The 19,291-nt window shown below is 47.0% G+C and overlaps 6 protein-coding genes and 2 pseudogenes across 6 annotated transcripts; 4 read left to right on the top strand and 4 right to left on the bottom strand.

Annotated features, from left to right (window-relative positions):
• Nucleotides 1-934: 934 nt before the first annotated feature.
• Nucleotides 935-1,327, bottom strand: LOC122238523 (histone H4). Its single transcript, XM_042985562.1, has one exon. It carries the CDS (start codon nucleotides 1,306-1,308, stop codon nucleotides 997-999), a length of 312 nt encoding a protein of 103 aa, XP_042841496.1. The 5' UTR covers nucleotides 1,309-1,327; the 3' UTR covers nucleotides 935-996.
• Nucleotides 1,328-6,349: 5,022 nt separating this feature from the next.
• LOC122238515 lies at nucleotides 6,350-7,673 on the top strand (annotated as a pseudogene).
• A 92-nt stretch (nucleotides 7,674-7,765) lies between these two features.
• On the bottom strand, nucleotides 7,766-8,402 carry LOC102950523 (histone H3.1-like). Its single transcript, XM_042985403.1, has 2 exons — nucleotides 8,382-8,402; nucleotides 7,766-8,216 (listed from the first exon to the last, which is right to left on the bottom strand). The coding sequence occupies exons 1-2, from the start codon at nucleotides 8,400-8,402 to the stop codon at nucleotides 7,788-7,790; spliced, it is 450 nt and encodes a 149-aa protein (XP_042841337.1). The 3' UTR covers nucleotides 7,766-7,787.
• A 1,228-nt stretch (nucleotides 8,403-9,630) lies between these two features.
• Nucleotides 9,631-10,090, bottom strand: LOC102950830 (histone H2A type 1-E). Its single transcript, XM_042985544.1, has one exon. The coding sequence runs from the start codon at nucleotides 10,073-10,075 to the stop codon at nucleotides 9,683-9,685; it is 393 nt and encodes a 130-aa protein (XP_042841478.1). The 5' UTR covers nucleotides 10,076-10,090; the 3' UTR covers nucleotides 9,631-9,682.
• A 296-nt stretch (nucleotides 10,091-10,386) lies between these two features.
• Nucleotides 10,387-10,798, top strand: LOC102951143 (annotated as a pseudogene).
• Nucleotides 10,799-14,251: 3,453 nt separating this feature from the next.
• Nucleotides 14,252-14,709, bottom strand: LOC102951437 (histone H2B type 1-C/E/F/G/I). Its single transcript, XM_007074448.3, has one exon. The coding sequence runs from the start codon at nucleotides 14,681-14,683 to the stop codon at nucleotides 14,303-14,305; it is 381 nt and encodes a 126-aa protein (XP_007074510.1). The 5' UTR covers nucleotides 14,684-14,709; the 3' UTR covers nucleotides 14,252-14,302.
• A 250-nt stretch (nucleotides 14,710-14,959) lies between these two features.
• On the top strand, nucleotides 14,960-15,489 carry LOC102967543 (histone H2A type 1-B). The gene has a single exon (XM_007074492.3). It carries the CDS (start codon nucleotides 15,021-15,023, stop codon nucleotides 15,411-15,413), a length of 393 nt encoding a protein of 130 aa, XP_007074554.2. The 5' UTR covers nucleotides 14,960-15,020; the 3' UTR covers nucleotides 15,414-15,489.
• A 49-nt stretch (nucleotides 15,490-15,538) lies between these two features.
• On the top strand, nucleotides 15,539-16,700 carry LOC122238518 (histone H3.1). Its single transcript, XM_042985537.1, has one exon. The coding sequence runs from the start codon at nucleotides 16,290-16,292 to the stop codon at nucleotides 16,698-16,700; it is 411 nt and encodes a 136-aa protein (XP_042841471.1). The 5' UTR covers nucleotides 15,539-16,289.
• The last annotated feature ends 2,591 nt before the right edge of the window (nucleotides 16,701-19,291 follow it).

Genomic DNA, 19,291 nt, shown 5'->3' with positions numbered 1-19,291 from the left:
CTCAGGTGGACAGAGGGACTGTCCACACTGCTTCATAAACTGAGAAAACAAATCCGTGTTTGGTTTGTTAAAGTGAAGGGCTGTAACCGAGACTCCATAAATTAGCCTAAGAACAATTATTCATGTCACAGGACAGATCTGTTGTGATTAACTCAGCTGCTGCCGATCAATCCTGGACTCTCCCTCGAGTAGCTGCTCTGCTGTCCCCCAGGCCTGAGGTCTTGTGAGGACAAACAAGATCAACACCTTATCTGCAGGCAAGAGGGGAGGTTTTCAAGCCCACACCTGGGAAGGAGTTCCGCTGACTTCCTGACTCTCCCACGTGCCCACCTGTATCCAGAAAGGCCAGCACCTGTTGCCTGGGGTTAGAAAGCTAGTAGTCCAGCTATGCCTTTATTATGCTGAACAGACTTCAGTGGATAAAGGCCAGAGGACATTGCAAAGATCCCCAAGACTCTTCAAAAAAACAAATACACCAGGACATCAGAAGATGGAGTGAAAGGCTGGCGGTTAGTACAAGGTTTCCAGCAGCCTAAAAACAGGATACAGATAACCCACTGCAGGACAGCGTTCCTCTCAATAGCAGACAGGCTGAGAAGGCGGGGTTTCAATAACGAAGACCCGGGTTTGAAAAACAGGATTATGAGGCGGGGACGTTGGAACGCTCATCTGTAACGGAGACTAAAGTGGAGGACAGGGAATGGTGTCTGAAAACTGAGATGAGCCCAGACTTGGTAGAACAAACCTGAACATGGACAACTGCCAAGAAGATGCTTTTGAAACCGGGAAAAAACGGGTCTTGGAGGAAAACGGCCGACAGAAAGCACGCAGGCGATCTCTCCACACCTTTCACGGATTGAACCTCACAACCTGAGAGAAGTTTAACTAAACAGCAGAAGCAAAAACCGTGCCAACTCTTCCTGTGACTAAATAGGTGGCCCTGAAAAGGGCCTTTGGGTGAAAATCGCATGCTTTCGGCAGCGCGAACGATGACACTTAGCCCCCAAAGCCGTAGAGGGTGCGGCCCTGGCGCTTGAGCGCGTACACCACGTCCATGGCCGTGACCGTCTTGCGCTTGGCGTGCTCCGTGTAGGTGACGGCGTCCCGGATCACGTTCTCCAGGAACACCTTGAGCACCCCGCGGGTCTCCTCGTAGATGAGGCCGGAGATGCGCTTCACGCCGCCGCGCCGGGCCAGCCGCCGGATGGCGGGCTTCGTGATGCCCTGGATGTTGTCGCGCAGCACCTTGCGGTGGCGCTTCGCGCCCCCCTTGCCCAGGCCCTTCCCCCCTTTGCCGCGGCCAGACATCCTCACAACACCACTGCAACGCTACGGAAGCACCACTCCCCTCGGCGCCAAGCAGCCCTTTTATAGCGAAGTGCCGGACCTGTTTGAAAACCCCGAGAGCAGGGGCGGTAACCACACTCAGGGCCCGCCCATCGCTCGTGTCTCCTTGGCTGCGAGCGGCGCCGACCGGGCGGGGCCCCCGAGCCGGAGTCTGGCCCGGAGGGGCTTCCGGGAACCCTCCCGGCTCCGCGCAGCCTGGCAGCCGGCACTCCGGGCGACGCTTCCTACACCTTCCACACCGAAGCCTCACGCTTGCCCCTCACGTCTCCCAGACCAACCCGGAAATGCCCACCGAATACTCGCCGTCGTCCCCGAGACGCTTGAGGTCAGCTTTGACGCTGAGCGTGTCTCTATTGCCAAGTGTCTTCTGGTCTTCTCGATCGATGGATGTCTGCGTCCCTCACCGAGCCTCGCTGGAGGCAAGTGTCGAGAACCCTGTGCTGCCTGCCGGGAGTCTCCAGTTTATGATCGGACCGTATGGTCCCTTAGGGACAGCTTCTGGCTGGCACTGTCCCTGCATCCCAGCCCAGTCCTCCCCCCAGTCGCACACGCGGAGCCAAGCTCTGGGGGCAGCGGGCTGCCACGCTCTCCCTATGACCTGGGCGGTGTCTGCTCGGCTTGTTCTTTGCGAGTAGGTAAGAAAGTCCAAGTTCTAGAGCAGTGAAGCTTCGAGGAGATTCTGCATGGAAAGTGTTGGAGGCTGCACGCAGGCACTCACTCGACATTATTATATGTTGTTGTGAATGCTCTCCGCTCCTCTCCTCAGTAGTCACCCCTCTAAAGTGGGTGCAGCTCCCAAACGAAGAGCGCACCGTGGTTTGCTACAACGTTCTTTTGACAACTCCTTCAAATAATAAACACTTACACATTTGACCTGCCATTAATCCCTTTGAGAAGTTCCCGTTGACTTTGTGTAGATGTGGCCTCTCCTCCAGGCTCTGTGAGCAGCACCTGCTTCATCGAAGCTTGTTTTCTGACTTCCTGGTGCACGGGGACAAATTCCAGAGCGGGGCTCTTAGCTTCAATTACAATGGCAGGCTTCAGGACTTCTAGGAACTGGCAGAGAACAACAGTTCCGTCTTTATTTGCGCTATTGACCAACTGAACCCTGGCATTGTCTCCACTGAGGCACACAGGCAGCAAACAGTGTGACGGGCAGGACCCGCCATGTATTCTTCTCACTGGCAGGTGCAGCCGTCAGTATTGCCAATATCTTTTAAGCATATCACCCCTTCTACACTGTGGTAATTGTTGGTCACGAGGGCAACCTTGGGACTTTTAACGTATTAGTAAAGAAACACATATGTGAACACTTCAACAATTTGGGGTTTTGATAAGTTTGATTCTGGAATTTTAATATAATTCTTTTCCTTTATAAATTCTCTGTACATCATTTAAGAATTCATCGTGCATATATAAGCTTCATGGGATATCCAAAGAAGTCCACGACACGAAATGATCACTGAGCCTTCTTTGGGCTCTTCAGAGCCTTTAAGGACTCTGGGTTTGGAAAATATGCAGACAGGAGCACTGGGAAATGCTGTGAGCATTGGAAAGAAAACCATAGGTTAGTAACAGTAGTCAGACGTTGTGTAAAGGTACATGGCAATGGTTTCTCCACCCATCCACAACAAAGAAGTTATTTCCTCACCCTCTTTTCTTTACAGAGCTTATCTTGGAGAAAATAGTGTGTCTGTGTTTTCACGTTTCCCTTAGGAACATAGAGAAATTTTTCTATGGATTAAGCCCCGTCTCCTGTTTTTTCAGTGGAGAGATATTTCCTAGGTTGGGGAGATATAGTCTGTATATAATATATTATTATCCAAGTCATCTCTAGGTGTGTAAAAATGTGCCTCTGGAATTAGCTTCCCGGTCTGTCAAAAGAAACACAGGACGTTGTCACCCCTGACTATCCAGAGATAAGAGGAGTCATAGTTTCATTTTGCTTTGCTATATGAGACATGTGATATTTTTTTCTCCTAATTGTAGTCACCACTGTGCTGAGTTATATGAAAGGAAATCTGTTAATACTTACTCAGTATTATGTGTTCCTCTCCCTCCTCTATATTGCTACAGAAGGGTCATTTTGTTGACACTATTCTTTTACTTCTCCAACATGTGAAGGGGCCCAAAACGCATAAGTTTCATATTCCTTTATCATATCCGGTAGGATATGGTTGCTGAAACATGCATCCTTTTGTATAAATTGATGTAAGGATCAAAACTCTCTGAGGAGAAATGTAGTTGGCCCACTCTGAGCCTACTGGGAAACATTGGGAGCCATCTATTTATTTCAAAGTTGCTTGGACCTTCAACGGACTGAAAGTCCCCAAACAAATCAGGTGTGGCTCACTTAATAAAGAATGGGGGTTTTATAAATAGAATTTACAGAGATGACAGGTGGAAGGTTATCTTTTGATTGGAAACTACGTAGATGAGATAGGTTATGTAGAGAGTATAGACAGAGTGTATCTCGTATACAGGGGTACAAAGGCAAATAACCAGCAGGCACCCAGAAATACAAGTTTGACATTTAGGCAAGAGGACAGACCTGAGGGAGAAACTTCGAAGTTACCCATAGAAAGGTAATTCATGAACCCATGAAGGTAAATGGGGCAGTACCTTGGAGACTCCCTACATTTAGGTGGCCAAGAGACAACCCTTCCTTTGTTGGTAAGGCACCTCCATTATTTCCCGGATCCTGGTTGTAATTCTGGCTCTCGTCTAGACTGACCACCATCACAGCCTTCTTACGACATGGCCTCTCTGTAATTCATACTCCTCCTTGCTATCTATGAAGATTCCTCAAGTGAGTTTCAAATTCAACCATAAGAATCAAAACCTCTTAAGAGGATTAGGAATACATAAGTAAATACACAAAGTAAAAATGATTTATGTTGAGCTGACTTCCCATCTCATCTCACCCATCTGAGTTGTGTTAATATTTAGTCTTTAGTAACATTTCTTACGTTTTTCACATTTCAGTTGAATGTGCTACAGGAAGTAATCAGTCATTTCTGGATTTTGAAGGGATCGAAAAGGAGTGTGAAACCCTCACCTTTTGAGCTTTGCTCTGTGTGTTCCCAGCATTTCTTACTTTCAACATCCTAGCAAAACACAAGACGGGTACATGCTTCAAAATAAACGTGTTCAAGAGAAAGAATTTGAAGAGTGATGAAAATAAAAATTAAATGCCTTTCTACCATAAACATATTTCCTATTCAACATTAATACAAACCTATCTCCTTCATAACTAAGAAATGTACTAGTGAATATAAAACACGCTTTTATAAAAATTGCCCTTGTCTCAAATGAACTGTGCGTGGAAGTGTAAGAATGCATGTGTGTGTGTGAGTGTGTGTGTGAGTTGCATGTGTATATTCTTTTTTCTTTTCAAATAAGCCTCAATTTTAATAAGTTCCTCTACATACACATTTGCTACTGAAAATTGAACTACCACAAAAAACTTTTATTACAACTCTAATTTTTGAAACCCAGAAAATCTAGCCTATGCACTCTGCCATGACTATAATTATTCTCTCTAGCCAAACCACCCAATAGTCTCTCTATATTCCTCCTGCGCAAGTTACTTGGCTTCCAATTTGATGTTACGGGTTTGTTTTGCTTTTTTATGTTTTTATGGTTGAGAGAGAGCATGAGTGGGGGAAGGGTAGAGAGAAGCACACACACACAGAATCTGAAGCAGGCTCCAGCCTCCCAGCTGCCAGCACAGAGCCCTACTCTACCGAGCGATAGTCGGACGCTTCACCCAACTGAGCCACCCAGGAGCCCCATGTTAGGTTCACGGATCTTCATGACTTCGGGCTTCTCAAACACCCGGGCAATACTCAAAACCTACTAGGACTTCCTTGGGTCATATCAAAAGTGGAACTAAAATATATTGAAGTCACTCAAACGCAAACTACAGGATTCCTCACAAAATATTGGCACCAAGGTAGAAAAGAAAACACAGAGCTAATATCACAGATTATCAAAATACCAGTTTGTCTATGATAGAGCAGCTCTCCCAAGCTGCTACATACTGATTCTAAAATTAACAGCAAGAAAAACACCATATAAGGTTTATGTTTACATAGACTCGATGTCATAATTATTCTCTGTGCTGGTATACTCGGGAGGTCTAGGATACAGGCAATAATGACATCTACATCTAGATCTTTCTACTCTGGATTCATCCGTGGAATGCTGGTTGAACTAGCGATGGTCTTTAATAAACCACATCAGCCTTTCCATCGTTTCTTTCCGAGCAGTTAACACAGTCTTTACTCCACCCCTCCTCCTGATGCTGAGTATTCGGGCCACAAGTCCCTGTGGTTCCTTCTCCCTGTCCTGCTGTTGGGGTGGATATTCTGGTAGAGGGGAAAAAGTTTGATACTAGGGTTGAGAGTCAATTTACTAAGGTTCTTTATTAATACTTCGAAGATGGTTTGACAGCTGAGCCTCCCTGGGAATTTTCTTCACTGGCCATGTGAGAAGATTCCAGGCCACAGGATGGGTAAAGCTTCGTTGGCAAATCTATCGAAAGCCAAGTCTCAGACCGAAGCTCCCTCTAGACCTTTGGATTCCAGCAGAAAGTAATGAGCACAACTAGCTACAAAGTAGCCTGGAAAGAACGAGATAGCCCAGAAAAGGCGAGAAAAACTGAGGCTCCAACAAACCATGGCGAGAGAAAGAACACGTGTATATTCTTCAATTCTGTTACTTTATTAGGTTGCCCAAGTTTATCTTCCCCAAGCATGGCAGATTTCTGTACCGAAAAGCTTATTAATATTTTAATTACCGATCCCCCCCAATAAAGTCAGTGTAAATAAGACATTTTTTAAACCATAAAGGAGCCTCTTTCATAGCCCTCCTAGATATCCTCTGTCAACATCTATGGGAAACATAGGCCAGACAACCAGGTCAGGACCACACATTGCTACATTTCCCATTTACCTCAACAAATCTGGAATGCTTGAAACCCCCAAAGTAACTAACCCTCCAAATTGTCACTAAAAGCAATGATGAAGGCTTTTTGGACAAAGTAGTGACTGTCCTTGTCAGTACAAGCTCTTATTACAACCATCCTTTACTATCACTCTTGCAGAGAAATGGGGAAACAGCCTGTGCTAGTTCCCTTCATATGAACCAGATTTTCCGGGTCAATCTCAGTGAGAACTAAGCGGTTGTTGAACGTTCGAGAAGCCAAGAATGTACAGACTGTTAGGAGAGAGCAAGCTATTGACAGCACAGACGGGAGGACTTCTATTTTAAACGAAAATCGTGAAGTTGTCTCCCTGACCTGTGAATCTCTCAGAGTGTCAGGGGCTTTTGGAAAAGGCTGAGACTGACGTGGTAAAACCTGGAAGAAGAAAACAGGCTCCAAGCACGAGCTGTCCCGCGTCGCTATACAATAGAGTCACTGTGATCCCTCCACAGGAAATTTTCATTTTTTTGCTTTCCTCAAGGGTAACAAACACAATTCCGGGACAGAGCTGAGACTAGGTTGCGGTCAAGTGGCAAGGCTGAGCTGGGAACCAATCAGCGCGCCGCGCCGTGCTTGTATATATACACACACACACTCCAGGGCCAGGCAGCTCAACTCCGAGACTTTATTATTATTATTGTTTTCTGTACCTTCCGCCAGCCGAGCCCAGAATGTCCGAGGCCGCGCCCGCTACGCCCGCCGCGCCGGCCCCCGCCGAGAAGACGCCCGTGAAGAAGGCCCGCAAGTCCGCAGGCGCCGCCAAGCGCAAGGCGTCCGGGCCGCCGGTGTCCGAGCTCATCACCAAGGCCGTGGCCGCCTCCAAGGAGCGCAGCGGCGTGTCCCTGGCCGCGCTCAAGAAGGCGCTGGCGGCCGCCGGCTACGACGTGGAGAAGAACAACAGCCGCATCAAGCTGGGCCTCAAGAGCCTGGTGAGCAAGGGCACCCTGGTGCAGACCAAGGGCACCGGCGCCTCGGGCTCGTTCAAGCTCAACAAGAAGGCGGCCTCCGGGGAGGCCAAGCCTAAAGCCAAAAAGGCGGGCACGGCCAAGCCCAAGAAGGCCGCGGGGGGGCAAGAAAGCCAAGAAGGCCGCGGGGGCCGGCACCCCCAAGAAGAGCGCCAAGAAGACCCCGAAGAAGGCGAAGAAGCCCACGGCGGCGGCGGCGGCCAAGAAAGTGGCCAAGAGCCTGAAGAAGGTGAAAGCTGCCAAGAGCCCCGCCAAGGTCAAGGCTCCGAAGCCCAAGGCGGCCAAGCCCAAGAAGGGGCCGGCAGGAACTCAGAAGTTGGGCTGAGAATACCTAAAGGCTCTTTTCACAGCCACACAATTAAGCTTATGCAAGGACTTGTAACACTTGGTTTCTCCAGGATCTTTCACAATTTACGAGAACAAGAACAAAGCACTATCTCATAGAAAAGGTCATTGGCTCTGAAAAGAGCCTTTGGGCATTAAAGTTTTCACTGGCTGAAGGAACTTAGGCCCGCTCCCCCATGGATGCGGCACGGCAGGTGGATGTCCTTGGGCATGATGGTGACGCGCTTGGCGTGGATGGCGCACAGGTTGGTGTCCTCGAAGAGCCCCACCAGGTAGGCCTCGCACGCCTCCTGCAGCGCCATCACGGCCGAGCTCTGGAAGCGCAGGTCGGTCTTGAAGTCCTGCGCGATCTCGCGCACCAGCCGCTGGAACGGCAGCTTGCGGATCAGCAGCTCGGTGGACTTCTGGTAGCGGCGGATCTCGCGCAGGGCCACCGTGCCGGGCCGGTAGCGGTGCGGCTTCTTGACGCCGCCGGTGGCCGGCGCGCTCTTGCGGGCCGCCTTGGTGGCCAGCTGCTTGCGCGGGGCCTTGCCGCCCGTCGACTTGCGCGCCGTCTGCTTCGTGCGAGCCGTCTAAAACTTCCCACAGCAGTTAGCTGCGGGAAAATGCAACCATACTATCCTCGGCTACTATATACAACGAGACTCCCCCTGTTTGGACAGGTATTTGTTTCCTATGGCTCCAAGTGAAGACATTGGTATTGACCTTCACTCCCTGATTCACATGACCTCTAGTACATTTAGATCCAAAATTAACATCTTCCATAAAAAAATAAAAATAACAGCTTCTTCCGATCCACCACTGCTGGTGTTTTCAACACTTTCCGGCCTCTACCTTATTTACAATGATATATCACTTATCTACCTCGCCTGTTTCTTCACAAAGTTCTTTGGCTTTTGAAAGCAGAATCTAATACAAATTATTCCAAAGCTATCTATTGTTGGCTGAATAACAATTTCAGATATGACCTCTGAAACCGGCTTGCTTTCGATCGTTTTGAAAAGACACCCTATAGATGTTACTGGTCAAGTAGGTTTTTCTTTTAAGTTTGTTTGTTTAAGAGAGAGGTGGGGGGCAGAGAGAGAATCCCAAGCAGGCTCTGCACAGGTGGCCGAGAACCCCACGCCTGGCTCCAACTCGGGAACTGTGAGATCATGACCTGAGTCCAGAGTCAGACGCTTAACCCACCGAGCCACCAGGTGCCGTGGCAAGGTAGTATTTTACCTTAATTCCACTTTAGGAAGACAAATTACATGTCTATTTCTTGATGTCTCTATTCAAACTCAGATTTTTAGGTATGTATTTATACAAGTCCTGAATGCACCGGCCATTAAGCCTGATTTGATTTCATATTTAATGTTGTAAGGTTATAATATTATTAACACGTACTTCCTTTACACAAACGGAAGTTTGTGTAAAATGGTGTTGAAAGATACCCAGAGTTGTAAGTGGTACAAGATTACTGTGTGTTCTTAGTACTGATTGAAGGACAACGGGCTCTAGGGCATGTATTGTATTCCGATTGGCAACTGATTAGGCCCCAAGCTCATTAACGCTGGATCTGGTTTGTTTATAAAATGTGAATTGCAGGGGATTCTGTCAATTAAAAGGCAAACTGCTTTCAATAGCATATAATATTAAAGGTCCAGATCTATCGTCCTGTAGGTCACTAACTAGATTTGGATCTCCATTTCCAACAAAGAGGAAACATCAACCTTCCTATTACCTGATGGTTTACAACGCTGGGGACTGCAGCACTGATCTGGTTAACCCTTGTGACACATCTCTACATCCGTCTTAGTTTACTAATGGGAACTATGTTTATGGTAACTCTAGAGTGAATGGCTTGTTCACCTTTGTGAGGAGTTGGGAGCACGTACCCCTATTCCTGGATTGACGAACTACCCTGAAAGGCATTTCCAATTAGCTACAATTAAGAAGGAAAATGTAAGCCCTTTTCATGAATACGGGGGTGGCTCTGAAAAGAGCCTTTGGTTAAAACTGTCCCCTCAATGACCCAAGGTGCTATTTTTCCAGCTTACTTGCCCTTGGCCTTGTGGTGGCTCTCGGTCTTCTTGGGCAGCAGCACGGCCTGGATGTTGGGCAGGACGCCGCCCTGCGCGATGGTGACGCGGCCCAGCAGCTTGTTGAGCTCCTCGTCGTTGCGGATGGCCAGCTGCAGGTGGCGCGGGATGATGCGCGTCTTCTTGTTGTCGCGGGCCGCGTTGCCCGCCAGCTCCAGGATCTCGGCCGTCAGGTACTCCAGCACGGCCGCCAGGTACACCGGCGCGCCGGCCCCGACCCGCTCGGCGTAGTTGCCCTTGCGGAGCAGGCGGTGCACGCGGCCCACGGGGAACTGCAGCCCGGCCCGCGACGAGCGCGTCTTGGCCTTGGCGCGAGCCTTGCCGCCCTGCTTGCCGCGTCCAGACATTTTAATACTCTCCAACCAGTTAGCTTGGTAAGGAAAAGTGAAATGGGGGCTCAAGTCCTCTCAGCAAATGAGAAGCAATTATACTTGCAAGCCGAATTGTAAATGACGCGTTTTGATTGGCTAAAACTATCCAGAAGTTTGCAACCAATTACAAAGGACGACTAACCCCACGCAATTTTCACGCAACTGCCTTACACTTTAGGACAATTTATCCAATCAAAGTCTAACTCGTTTAACGCCTCTTTCGCACAGGCGCCCTACGAATATTATGAATGCTAGAACCAGGGCACATATTTCTTATCTCAGAAGCAGAGTTTTTCATCATCATGCCACACCCAGCGAAGTCCGCCCCGGCCCCGAAGAAGGGGCTCCGAGAAGGCGGTGACCAAGGCGCAGAAGAGGGACGGCAAGAAGCGCAGGCGCAGCCGCAAGGAGAGCTACTCGGTGTACGTGTACAAGGTGCTGAAGCAGGTGCACCCCGACACCGGCATCTCGTCCAAGGCCATGGGCATCATGAACTCGTTCGTGAACGACATCTTCGAGCGCATCGCGGGCGAGGCGTCGCGCCTGGCGCATTACAACAAGCGCTCGACCATCACGTCCCGGGAGATCCAGACGGCCGTGCGCCTGCTGCTGCCCGGGGAGCTGGCCAAGCACGCCGTGTCCGAGGGCACCAAGGCCGTCACCAAGTGCACCAGCGCCAAGTAATCCTGACAAAATGTCTTCGTATTGAACCCCAAAGTCTCTCTTAAGAGCCAGCCAGTTTTTCAGCGAGAGTTGTAATGGTTTTAATAGTTTATGTGACTGCTGAAGAGGTTTTGTTTTATTTTGCTGAAAATACCCGGCTTGCCTTGTGTGGCACCAACACCTTAAAGCACACATACATTGTCACTGGTAGAGAGAGAAAAATGTCCAACGTAGTCGACGGTGTCTTGTCTCCACCGCCCATTTTGACTAAAAGCCTGGCCAAAGCGGTGACAAGTAAGTTTCACTTAAGCTGCTGTGATGCGGTGTCCTTTACACATAGTTTCTGTGAAAAGCAAAGAGGGCTTAGATTTGGTAGGACTGCGTTGTTAGTGCTATGTTGTGGTAAAAAGAAACTGGTTGCTTTCCACGTTCATCATCGTACCCTTCTAGGAGATTCATTTGCTTAAGGCAGTATAACTTGTAACTAGTGGGAACGGGCCTATGCACGAAAACTGAAAAATGCACATCACTGACTCCAAGACGGGGGTCACTTCATTGTACTGCGAATTCTCCGAAGGCTTGTTAAATGAAAGGTGATCATTGGCAAAAGGCCACAGTAATGATGCCGGCCGTCCAGGAAAGACACAGCCTTTATACTGATATTTTGGTGTCTCTCCCTTAAAATTGTTATTTTCGTCCAGGGTGGACTTTGTGTCAGGTTTTTTCTATCTTGACCAACAAAAACTCTTTTTAAATTAAAAGAAAAAATTTTCACAGGTCATTGCAGTGACACCGCTGCCCGGGTCCATGCAGATATATAAAATGGTAATGAAAATATGCACTTTTCTGCCTGTTGTTAGGAAACTACTTAAAGTTATAAACTGCCATGGATCCATGAATGGCATCCTACATGACTTAAATGCGAAGAATGTACGTACAAAATATTTTTAGGGGTTTAACCCAGGTCGGAAAAAAGTAAAGCTATTCTGTATTCTTGCTTAATTTCTTTCATGAGTAACAGACTTTCTACTCCCCACAGAACACAGACGCACGCACACAATACAACATACACAAAGAATATGTAAGCCTTCAAACAATTAACAAAAGCAACAAGGAGAGAAAAGTAAAAGAAAGAAAACTAAAACTGCCAGATTGGGCAGTTTATATTACCATAGTCAATGATTGCTTTAGGTAGTAGTCCCAGAAGGAAAGAAATATCTAAACAAAGCATATATGACTTTCCTGGGGTACAGGAGCGCCCTGAGAATATGTACGACGGTGTGCCTACGCGTTGTTCCCCCTCACAGAGCAGCAAATATATAGCCTTCTATCAAATTCTGAAAACACTATGACCTACTGTGCTAGGCAGAAAAATGCCATCCCAATTGTATTTAATTTCTAATCTCTACGGATCTGTGAATAGGTTAGGGTCCAACACAGAGGGCGGTTAAATTTGCAGATAGCATCAAGATTGCTAATCACCTGAATTTTAAAAAGGGAATTTATCCTGGATTATCCAAGCGACCCAATGAAATCCCATGGGTGCTTAGAATTGGAAGAGGCAACCTAAATACAGAACCAGAGAGATAGCAGGGGGCTGATGTGGCCGGAGACTTCTGGCTTTGAACACAGAGAAAAGGAATGGAAAGCCAAAGAAAGAAGATAACGTGCAGGAGCTATAAAAAGCAAGGAAACAGATTTGCTCTGAGAGACCCCAGAAAGGAACGCAGAATTCCTGACACCTTGACTTTCGTTGAGTGAGAGCCACGCCCAAATGCTGATTTACAGAATTAGGAAATTATAAATTTCTACGGGTTGAAGCCACAACGTTTGTGATAATTTGTCAGACCACCAGTAGGAAATTAACACATCCACGCAGCTTAAGAATTATTGATTCTGGATTCAATGACATTCTCTAAAATTACAGTAGATAAATATTTAAATTTAAATGTGTAGATGCACGGAAATTCTCCCTAAATATTGCAGACTCCCATAGTTTGAAATGTCTCTGATTTTAACGGCGGCAACTTCCCGTTCCTTCTTTGCTCGTGTTCAAAAGGTCTGATTTATCAGCAGTAACTCTTCTTCTTTGAGTAACACTTCCTCCACTCACTATGGTTTTATTACGTCTGATTATAATTCTTCTTCAAAAAGTTCGCATATGTTGCATGTAGAGGAGTGATGGAAAATTTTAATTCGTAACGTCCATGAAAGCCTTATGAATTGTGAAGCCCTCTCCAAGGCGAGTTTTTATCGTAATTGCATTCATTTTTACAAAAGTGTCCGTCGAATGGTTTGTTTTAGTCATTTATTATGTAGTGACGTGCTCATTTTATAAAGTAAGACACAGTGGGTGTGAGAACCAAAGTTCATTTACATGGCAGAACATGCCAACCAATGTCTTCTGACTCAAAGATGTCTAGAGAGAATTCAGACACTTCGCATCGAATACATTTCTCACCACTTTTATTAAGGACCTTAACATAGATTATCTCCTCTCTCCAGCACTAGGCTCCATATCTCATCTCCTTCCTTGGTGCCTTCTTTGTTCAGCTTTCCTTAAGTGTACGAGTCAGCCAAAAGAGAAAGCCTTGGTTGGCCTAGGAAAAGAAATCCCACATCCCTACGACTGTCAGCTGACCTCAAATTCAATTCACTTCTGTATCCCGGAATGAATACTTTCCCTGCCTGGAAGAAATGATGCTGATAAACCTGAGACCGGCAATCCCTTGAAAGCAAGAAGGGTATCTTGTATGATTACCAAAGTGCCAATGGAGAGAGGAAGTGCACTACCCAAATGCTTTCCAATGTAAAGGAGTAATGGCCCTTTAAATCAATGGAGGCTGAGGGCCATGCATCATTCAGGAAAAGTTTTCAATTTTCTGGATTTTTACAAACAGAACTTAAAAGTTACACACGTCGCGGAATACTCAAAAGCTGAAACTAAGGTATTCCCAGAGACAAGTGAAGGAAACAGTAGCCACATAGAGGGCTTAAGGCACACAGGAAACAAGTTGTCAAAAATTGTAAGGTTGGAGAACAGGCAAGGTGGAATTCAGCGTGAGAACGAATGGGGGAGGGGGGGTGAGGGAAGAAGGGGGTGGGTGGGTGGGACACAAGTGTGGAAATGATTCTGGGAGTGTAGAAGCCAGAGAGGGTGGACGGGGTGGTGGCATTGCTGTTGCCAGAGTAAGTAAACTGCTAGGGTTTGAGGAAAAGGGAACTTTCTTTTCACATCTCCCTCGCTGTCTCCAAAACCTTTAAGACCCAACTGCAAATTACATATATGTAAATTTCCAGGTGCCATATCATGTAAGGTAGGAAAAGTGTAGAGAAATTCTTGAGTAAAGGACATGCTTTACCAAGCACAGAGGAACAAGTCATGTTTGTACTTTAAAGAGTGTCTAAGAAAACGCAGTGACAAAACTGGGACTATGTGCTATTAGAGAAATCCTTAACGTGACAACTCTTTAGATGAGAATTGAAGTGGCTCTGAAAAGAGCCTTTGGGGTTGGGGAAGAGGGCGCTTACTTGGCGAGTCTACTTGGAGCTGGTGTACTTGGTGACGGCCTTGGTGCCCTCGGACACGGCGTGCTTGGCCAGCTCCCCGGGCAGCAGCAGGCGCACGGCCGTCTGGATCTCCCGGGACGTGATGGTCGAGCGCTTGTTGTAATGCGCCAGGCGCGACGCCTCGCCCGCGATGCGCTCGAAGATGTCGTTCACGAACGAGTTCATGATGCCCATGGCCTTGGACGAGATGCCGGTGTCGGGGTGCACCTGCTTCAGCACCTTGTACACGTACACCGAGTAGCTCTCCTTGCGGCTGCGCTTGCGCTTCTTGCCGTCCTTCTTCTGCGCCTTGGTCACCGCCTTCTTCGAGCCCTTCTTCGGGGCGGGAGCGGACTTCGCGGGCTCTGGCATCTCAACTACTAACAACTCAGTAGACGGATTAAAAAAAACAAATCCTAAAATGTCTGTCTTTAAGCAGAGTCTCCTCTTTTATAGGGCATCTATGCAAATAAGGTATGCAGAAATACCCCGATCTGATTTGATAATGTCTTTGGTGACGTGAATATGTAAACTTGGTTGTGTCATATCTTCCTTCTTATTGGTTGGATAGCGAACGGTGATCTTTTTAACCAATCCCGGCTCGCGTTTTACACTTCCATCCACCAGTATAACTGGCATCTTTTTGCTGCTTCCAGGACATTTCTCTTTTGCTTTTCCTGCGGACTTTCTTTCGCGGATACCACTCGCTATGTCTGGACGCGGCAAGCAGGGCGGCAAGGCTCGCGCCAAGGCCAAGACGCGCTCGTCGCGGGCCGGGCTGCAGTTCCCGGTGGGCCGCGTGCACCGCCTGCTCCGCAAAGGCAACTACTCGGAGAGGGTCGGGGCCGGCGCGCCGGTGTACCTGGCGGCCGTGCTGGAGTACCTGACGGCCGAGATCCTGGAGCTGGCGGGCAACGCGGCCCGCGACAACAAGAAGACGCGCATCATCCCGCGCCACCTGCAGCTGGCCATCCGCAACGACGAGGAGCTCAACAAGCTGCTGGGCCGCGTCACCATCGCGCAGGGCGGCGTCCTGCCCAACATCCAGGCCGTGCTGCTGCCCAAGAAGACCGAGAGCCACCACAAGGCCAAGGGCAAGTGAAACGTTTACGGAATCTGCCTGCTCTCCCGATCCCGAAAATCAAAGGCTCTTCTAAGAGCCACCCATCTTTTCTGGGAAGTGCTGAAATACTACAGAACTCCTGAGACGTTTGTTTCCTTACTTGCTAACCTTAAGGTAGCCTATTTCGAAATTTCCTATTGTGAAAACTGTACAACTCCTCCCGGTACTCCCACACAATGGTCAGATGAGTTTAAGATATTATATGTCTAATGCCTGGAGGTTTATGAAACATTACATAAAATGCTCCCGCCAATTACAAATGCACAAGCCATTCGCCGTAAACCAAGTGGCAATTCTCTGAGGTCGTAACTTCGGGGTGTAGGTTACGTATATAACAACGATAGTCATCGAGAGCATTATCTGTATGTTGAGATTGTTTAAAAGCGCAGTGTGTACACATGTACGTAATTCTATACACACTCTGGTCATGGTCAAAGTTGCGGCCACAAAGTCAAACACGCAGGAAAGAAATGAGAGAACAAAGGAGACATACCTGACCAATCACATTTCAGGGCGGGCTTTTCGAATTCTGGGGCGGCCTGAATTCCCGCTGCAAAAAGTTGTGCGTTTCCGTCTTTTCACACAAAAAGGAAATGAATGAAGTCCGCTGAAACACACGAAATGAAACCTCGGTTTTATGAACTCAATTTAAAGTGCATTAAGAATAAATATAAACTGGAATAAATTTTGATTCTATATTCAAATCTTACTGGAAATCCAATCATTTCTCGGAAAGGCAACCTGAGAACCAATTAGATCACAGCGCGGGACCTGCGGACCACACTGATCTCTCCTATAAATAGGGTCAGAAACGGCTCCTCGCTACTCTCCAGTCTCCTTTTCTGTGTAATTGTCATGGCTCGCACGAAGCAGACGGCGCGCAAGTCGACGGGCGGCAAGGCCCCGCGCAAGCAGCTGGCCACCAAGGCGGCCCGCAAGAGCGCGCCGGCCACCGGCGGCGTCAAGAAGCCGCACCGCTACCGGCCCGGCACGGTGGCCCTGCGCGAGATCCGCCGCTACCAGAAGTCCACCGAGCTGCTGATCCGCAAGCTGCCGTTCCAGCGGCTGGTGCGCGAGATCGCGCAGGACTTCAAGACCGACCTGCGCTTCCAGAGCTCGGCCGTGATGGCGCTGCAGGAGGCGTGCGAGGCCTACCTGGTGGGGCTCTTCGAGGACACCAACCTGTGCGCCATCCACGCCAAGCGCGTCACCATCATGCCCAAGGACATCCAGCTGGCGCGCCGCATCCGCGGGGAGCGGGCGTAATTCCCCAAGGCTGTTCCCTCCGGACTTTGAAAAAGGCTCTTTTCAGAGCCCCCTACTTTGTCAAAAACTGTTGTAACACTTTCTTTCCGATTGCTCCCTTGGTGAAAGTAAGTTTCTCTTTTTCAAGAATACTCTGAAACTGTATTAGATGGATCCGCCGGTTTTTATAACAAAGAATCGGCTTTGGATTCATAGTAATTCTGTGTAATGTGTAACATTCCGTTACTTAGTCTTTCAAACTGCAGCCGTTTGATGAGGGCACAGAATGGCTTGTAGGTATTAAAGATCAAAAGGGATACTATTGTTGAGGAGATTTCCCTCTTTACATGCAGCCTTTTATATCCTTTTGGGGTTGAAAGAAAAGAGCAACGTTTACGATTTCCATCCTCAGCAGAGTCAAAGTCTAGGTGAATCAAGTGAAATGCGTTATTTCTTTTTAATGGATCTCCAGCCCACTGGATCGGCCCCAGCAGACTAAAAAGTAAATACAAACATGATTCCTTGTGAGGTGGAGAAATTGGTCTTCATGCCATTACATTATAAGTTATCGAAGTGTCAAGTTCAAAATAATAAGCTGTCTCATTGTGAATTATTCTGATATATAACCATCAGTAAGGGAACATCAGGAAGATGAACCTAGTTCAAAGCAATATAGGACGTTATCAAGATCAGCAATAGTTCAAGAAAGTGAAGGAAACTAGGACAGTCTCCCCACAATATTCCTCTTTGACATAAAATTGGGGGCTAAAGGCAGTTAAGCAGCAATGACACCGATGTGTCATTAGCACCAATGTGGGCCCTTCCCCTTTTCCGCCTTAAGACAGGATATACATTCTATACTGGAGACTCTTAAAAGCCCAGAGAGGGACCAGAGGAAGCCGCAGACAAACCTTACTGTTAGCTTCCTCCCATATACCTACCTTGCCATGGTTTTCGGTCCTTCAAGGCCTAAAACTGCCTTCCCTTGTCCAGTCATTTCTCCACACATTCTTTGTTGAAGACGCTGTGTAAGCTGCAGTGCTAAGGTACCTCTTCCAAGGGTTCTTGCCTGGGTTTCTCCCATGTGCATGCGAAATAAACACGTTAATAAACTTCTCATTGTTTTTATCCTGCTAATCGGTGCTTTGTAAAACGGGCCCCAGCCAAGAACCAAGATGGATAGAGGAAAAACTCACCTCCTTTACAAAAGAATGAGGACTGGAATAAAACCAAAAGAGCAAATTTAGATCCAAAAAGTGTTATTATTCTACAGCACAATTACAACCTTTAGATGATCTTTTCTAATGACATAATTTTCATCTCCAACCGACAAAAATCACTGAAATTATCAACATCCTACAAGTTATCTAAATTCATAGATTTTTCAAAGATACTGAACCCTAATAAGCAGTCTAACAGAAGAACATACCCTTGAAATAAATTTAAAAAAAAAAACAAAAAAAAAAAAACACTGGCAGGCCTTTTAAACTACACTCATATGAGGGGCACCTGGGTGGCGCAGTCGGTTAAGCGTCCGACTTCAGCCAGGTCACGATCTCATGGTCCGTGAGTTCGAGCCCCGCGTCGGGCTCTGGGCTGATGGCTCGGAGCCTGGAGCCTGTTTCCGATTCTGTGTCTCCCTCTCTCTCTGTCCCTCCCCCGTTCATGATCTGTCTCTCTCTGTCCCAAAAATAAAATAAACGTTGAAAAAAAAAAAATTTTAAACTACGCTCATATGAGACAATGTAAAGAAATACAGTCTATCCCTTTACCTTAATTAGAGATTTGGATATTTCTTAATAGGTTTCAGATCTGTTCTGGTCTGTGACCAGAGTCTTTCCCTTGTCCTCAGTGACCTCATGCCTGATGATGAATGTGCCTTCTCATTTGCGCTTTCCACCTCCCTGCTTACCAAGGATTTACCATGACACTGAGGGACTAGTGTTGAATTTCCCAGGCCTAAAGAAGTAGAAAGGACCAGCAGGTCTGTGACATCCTGTTTATCTCCAAGTCAGAGCCACATGACATCACGTGTTTAGCTTGTTTCACAAATGTGAAATTGTGATTCAAAAAATATAAAATAAACATGTGACACAGAGAGTACTTAAATCATCAATGACTGAAAAGGGTAAAATGCTCTGAAAGGTTCAAAGAATATTTAAGAAATTAGGGTATTTATAAACAACTCAACACAGAAATATTGGAATAGGATTATTGAATGAGGTTAAAACAAAATTAATAATGTCCAAGAAGCCATAAATCTTTGGAGTTGGAGCTGTTCCACCAGACAGAAAATATTTACAGCTCTACCAAATAAACCCCTGCTGAATTTGATACATTCAATCAATAGTAAATAGTGAGATGATCAAAGTCCATGGTCCTGCAATTCTTGTGTAGTCTTTCACCTTTTATGATACTAAACATCATGGCCCATCCTTTTGTTCCCTATTTCCAAGCCTCAGATAAAGTGTCACATACTGTGAATCCTTCCTGGAAAGAAATAAAAACATAGGACCTGCAAGATAAATTTCTATGAAACTGCATGATGTGACTCCTTGACTTTGTACTCATTAATCAAATACATAGTAGACACTGTAACCTTTTATTGTTTC

Source organism: Panthera tigris, chromosome B2 (genome assembly GCF_018350195.1).
Source record: "Panthera tigris isolate Pti1 chromosome B2, P.tigris_Pti1_mat1.1, whole genome shotgun sequence".
In the NCBI taxonomy this organism is placed as follows: domain Eukaryota; kingdom Metazoa; phylum Chordata; class Mammalia; order Carnivora; family Felidae; genus Panthera; species Panthera tigris.
Note: the sequence above shows the minus strand (reverse complement) of the source record. Positions and strands in the feature narration are given on the sequence as shown.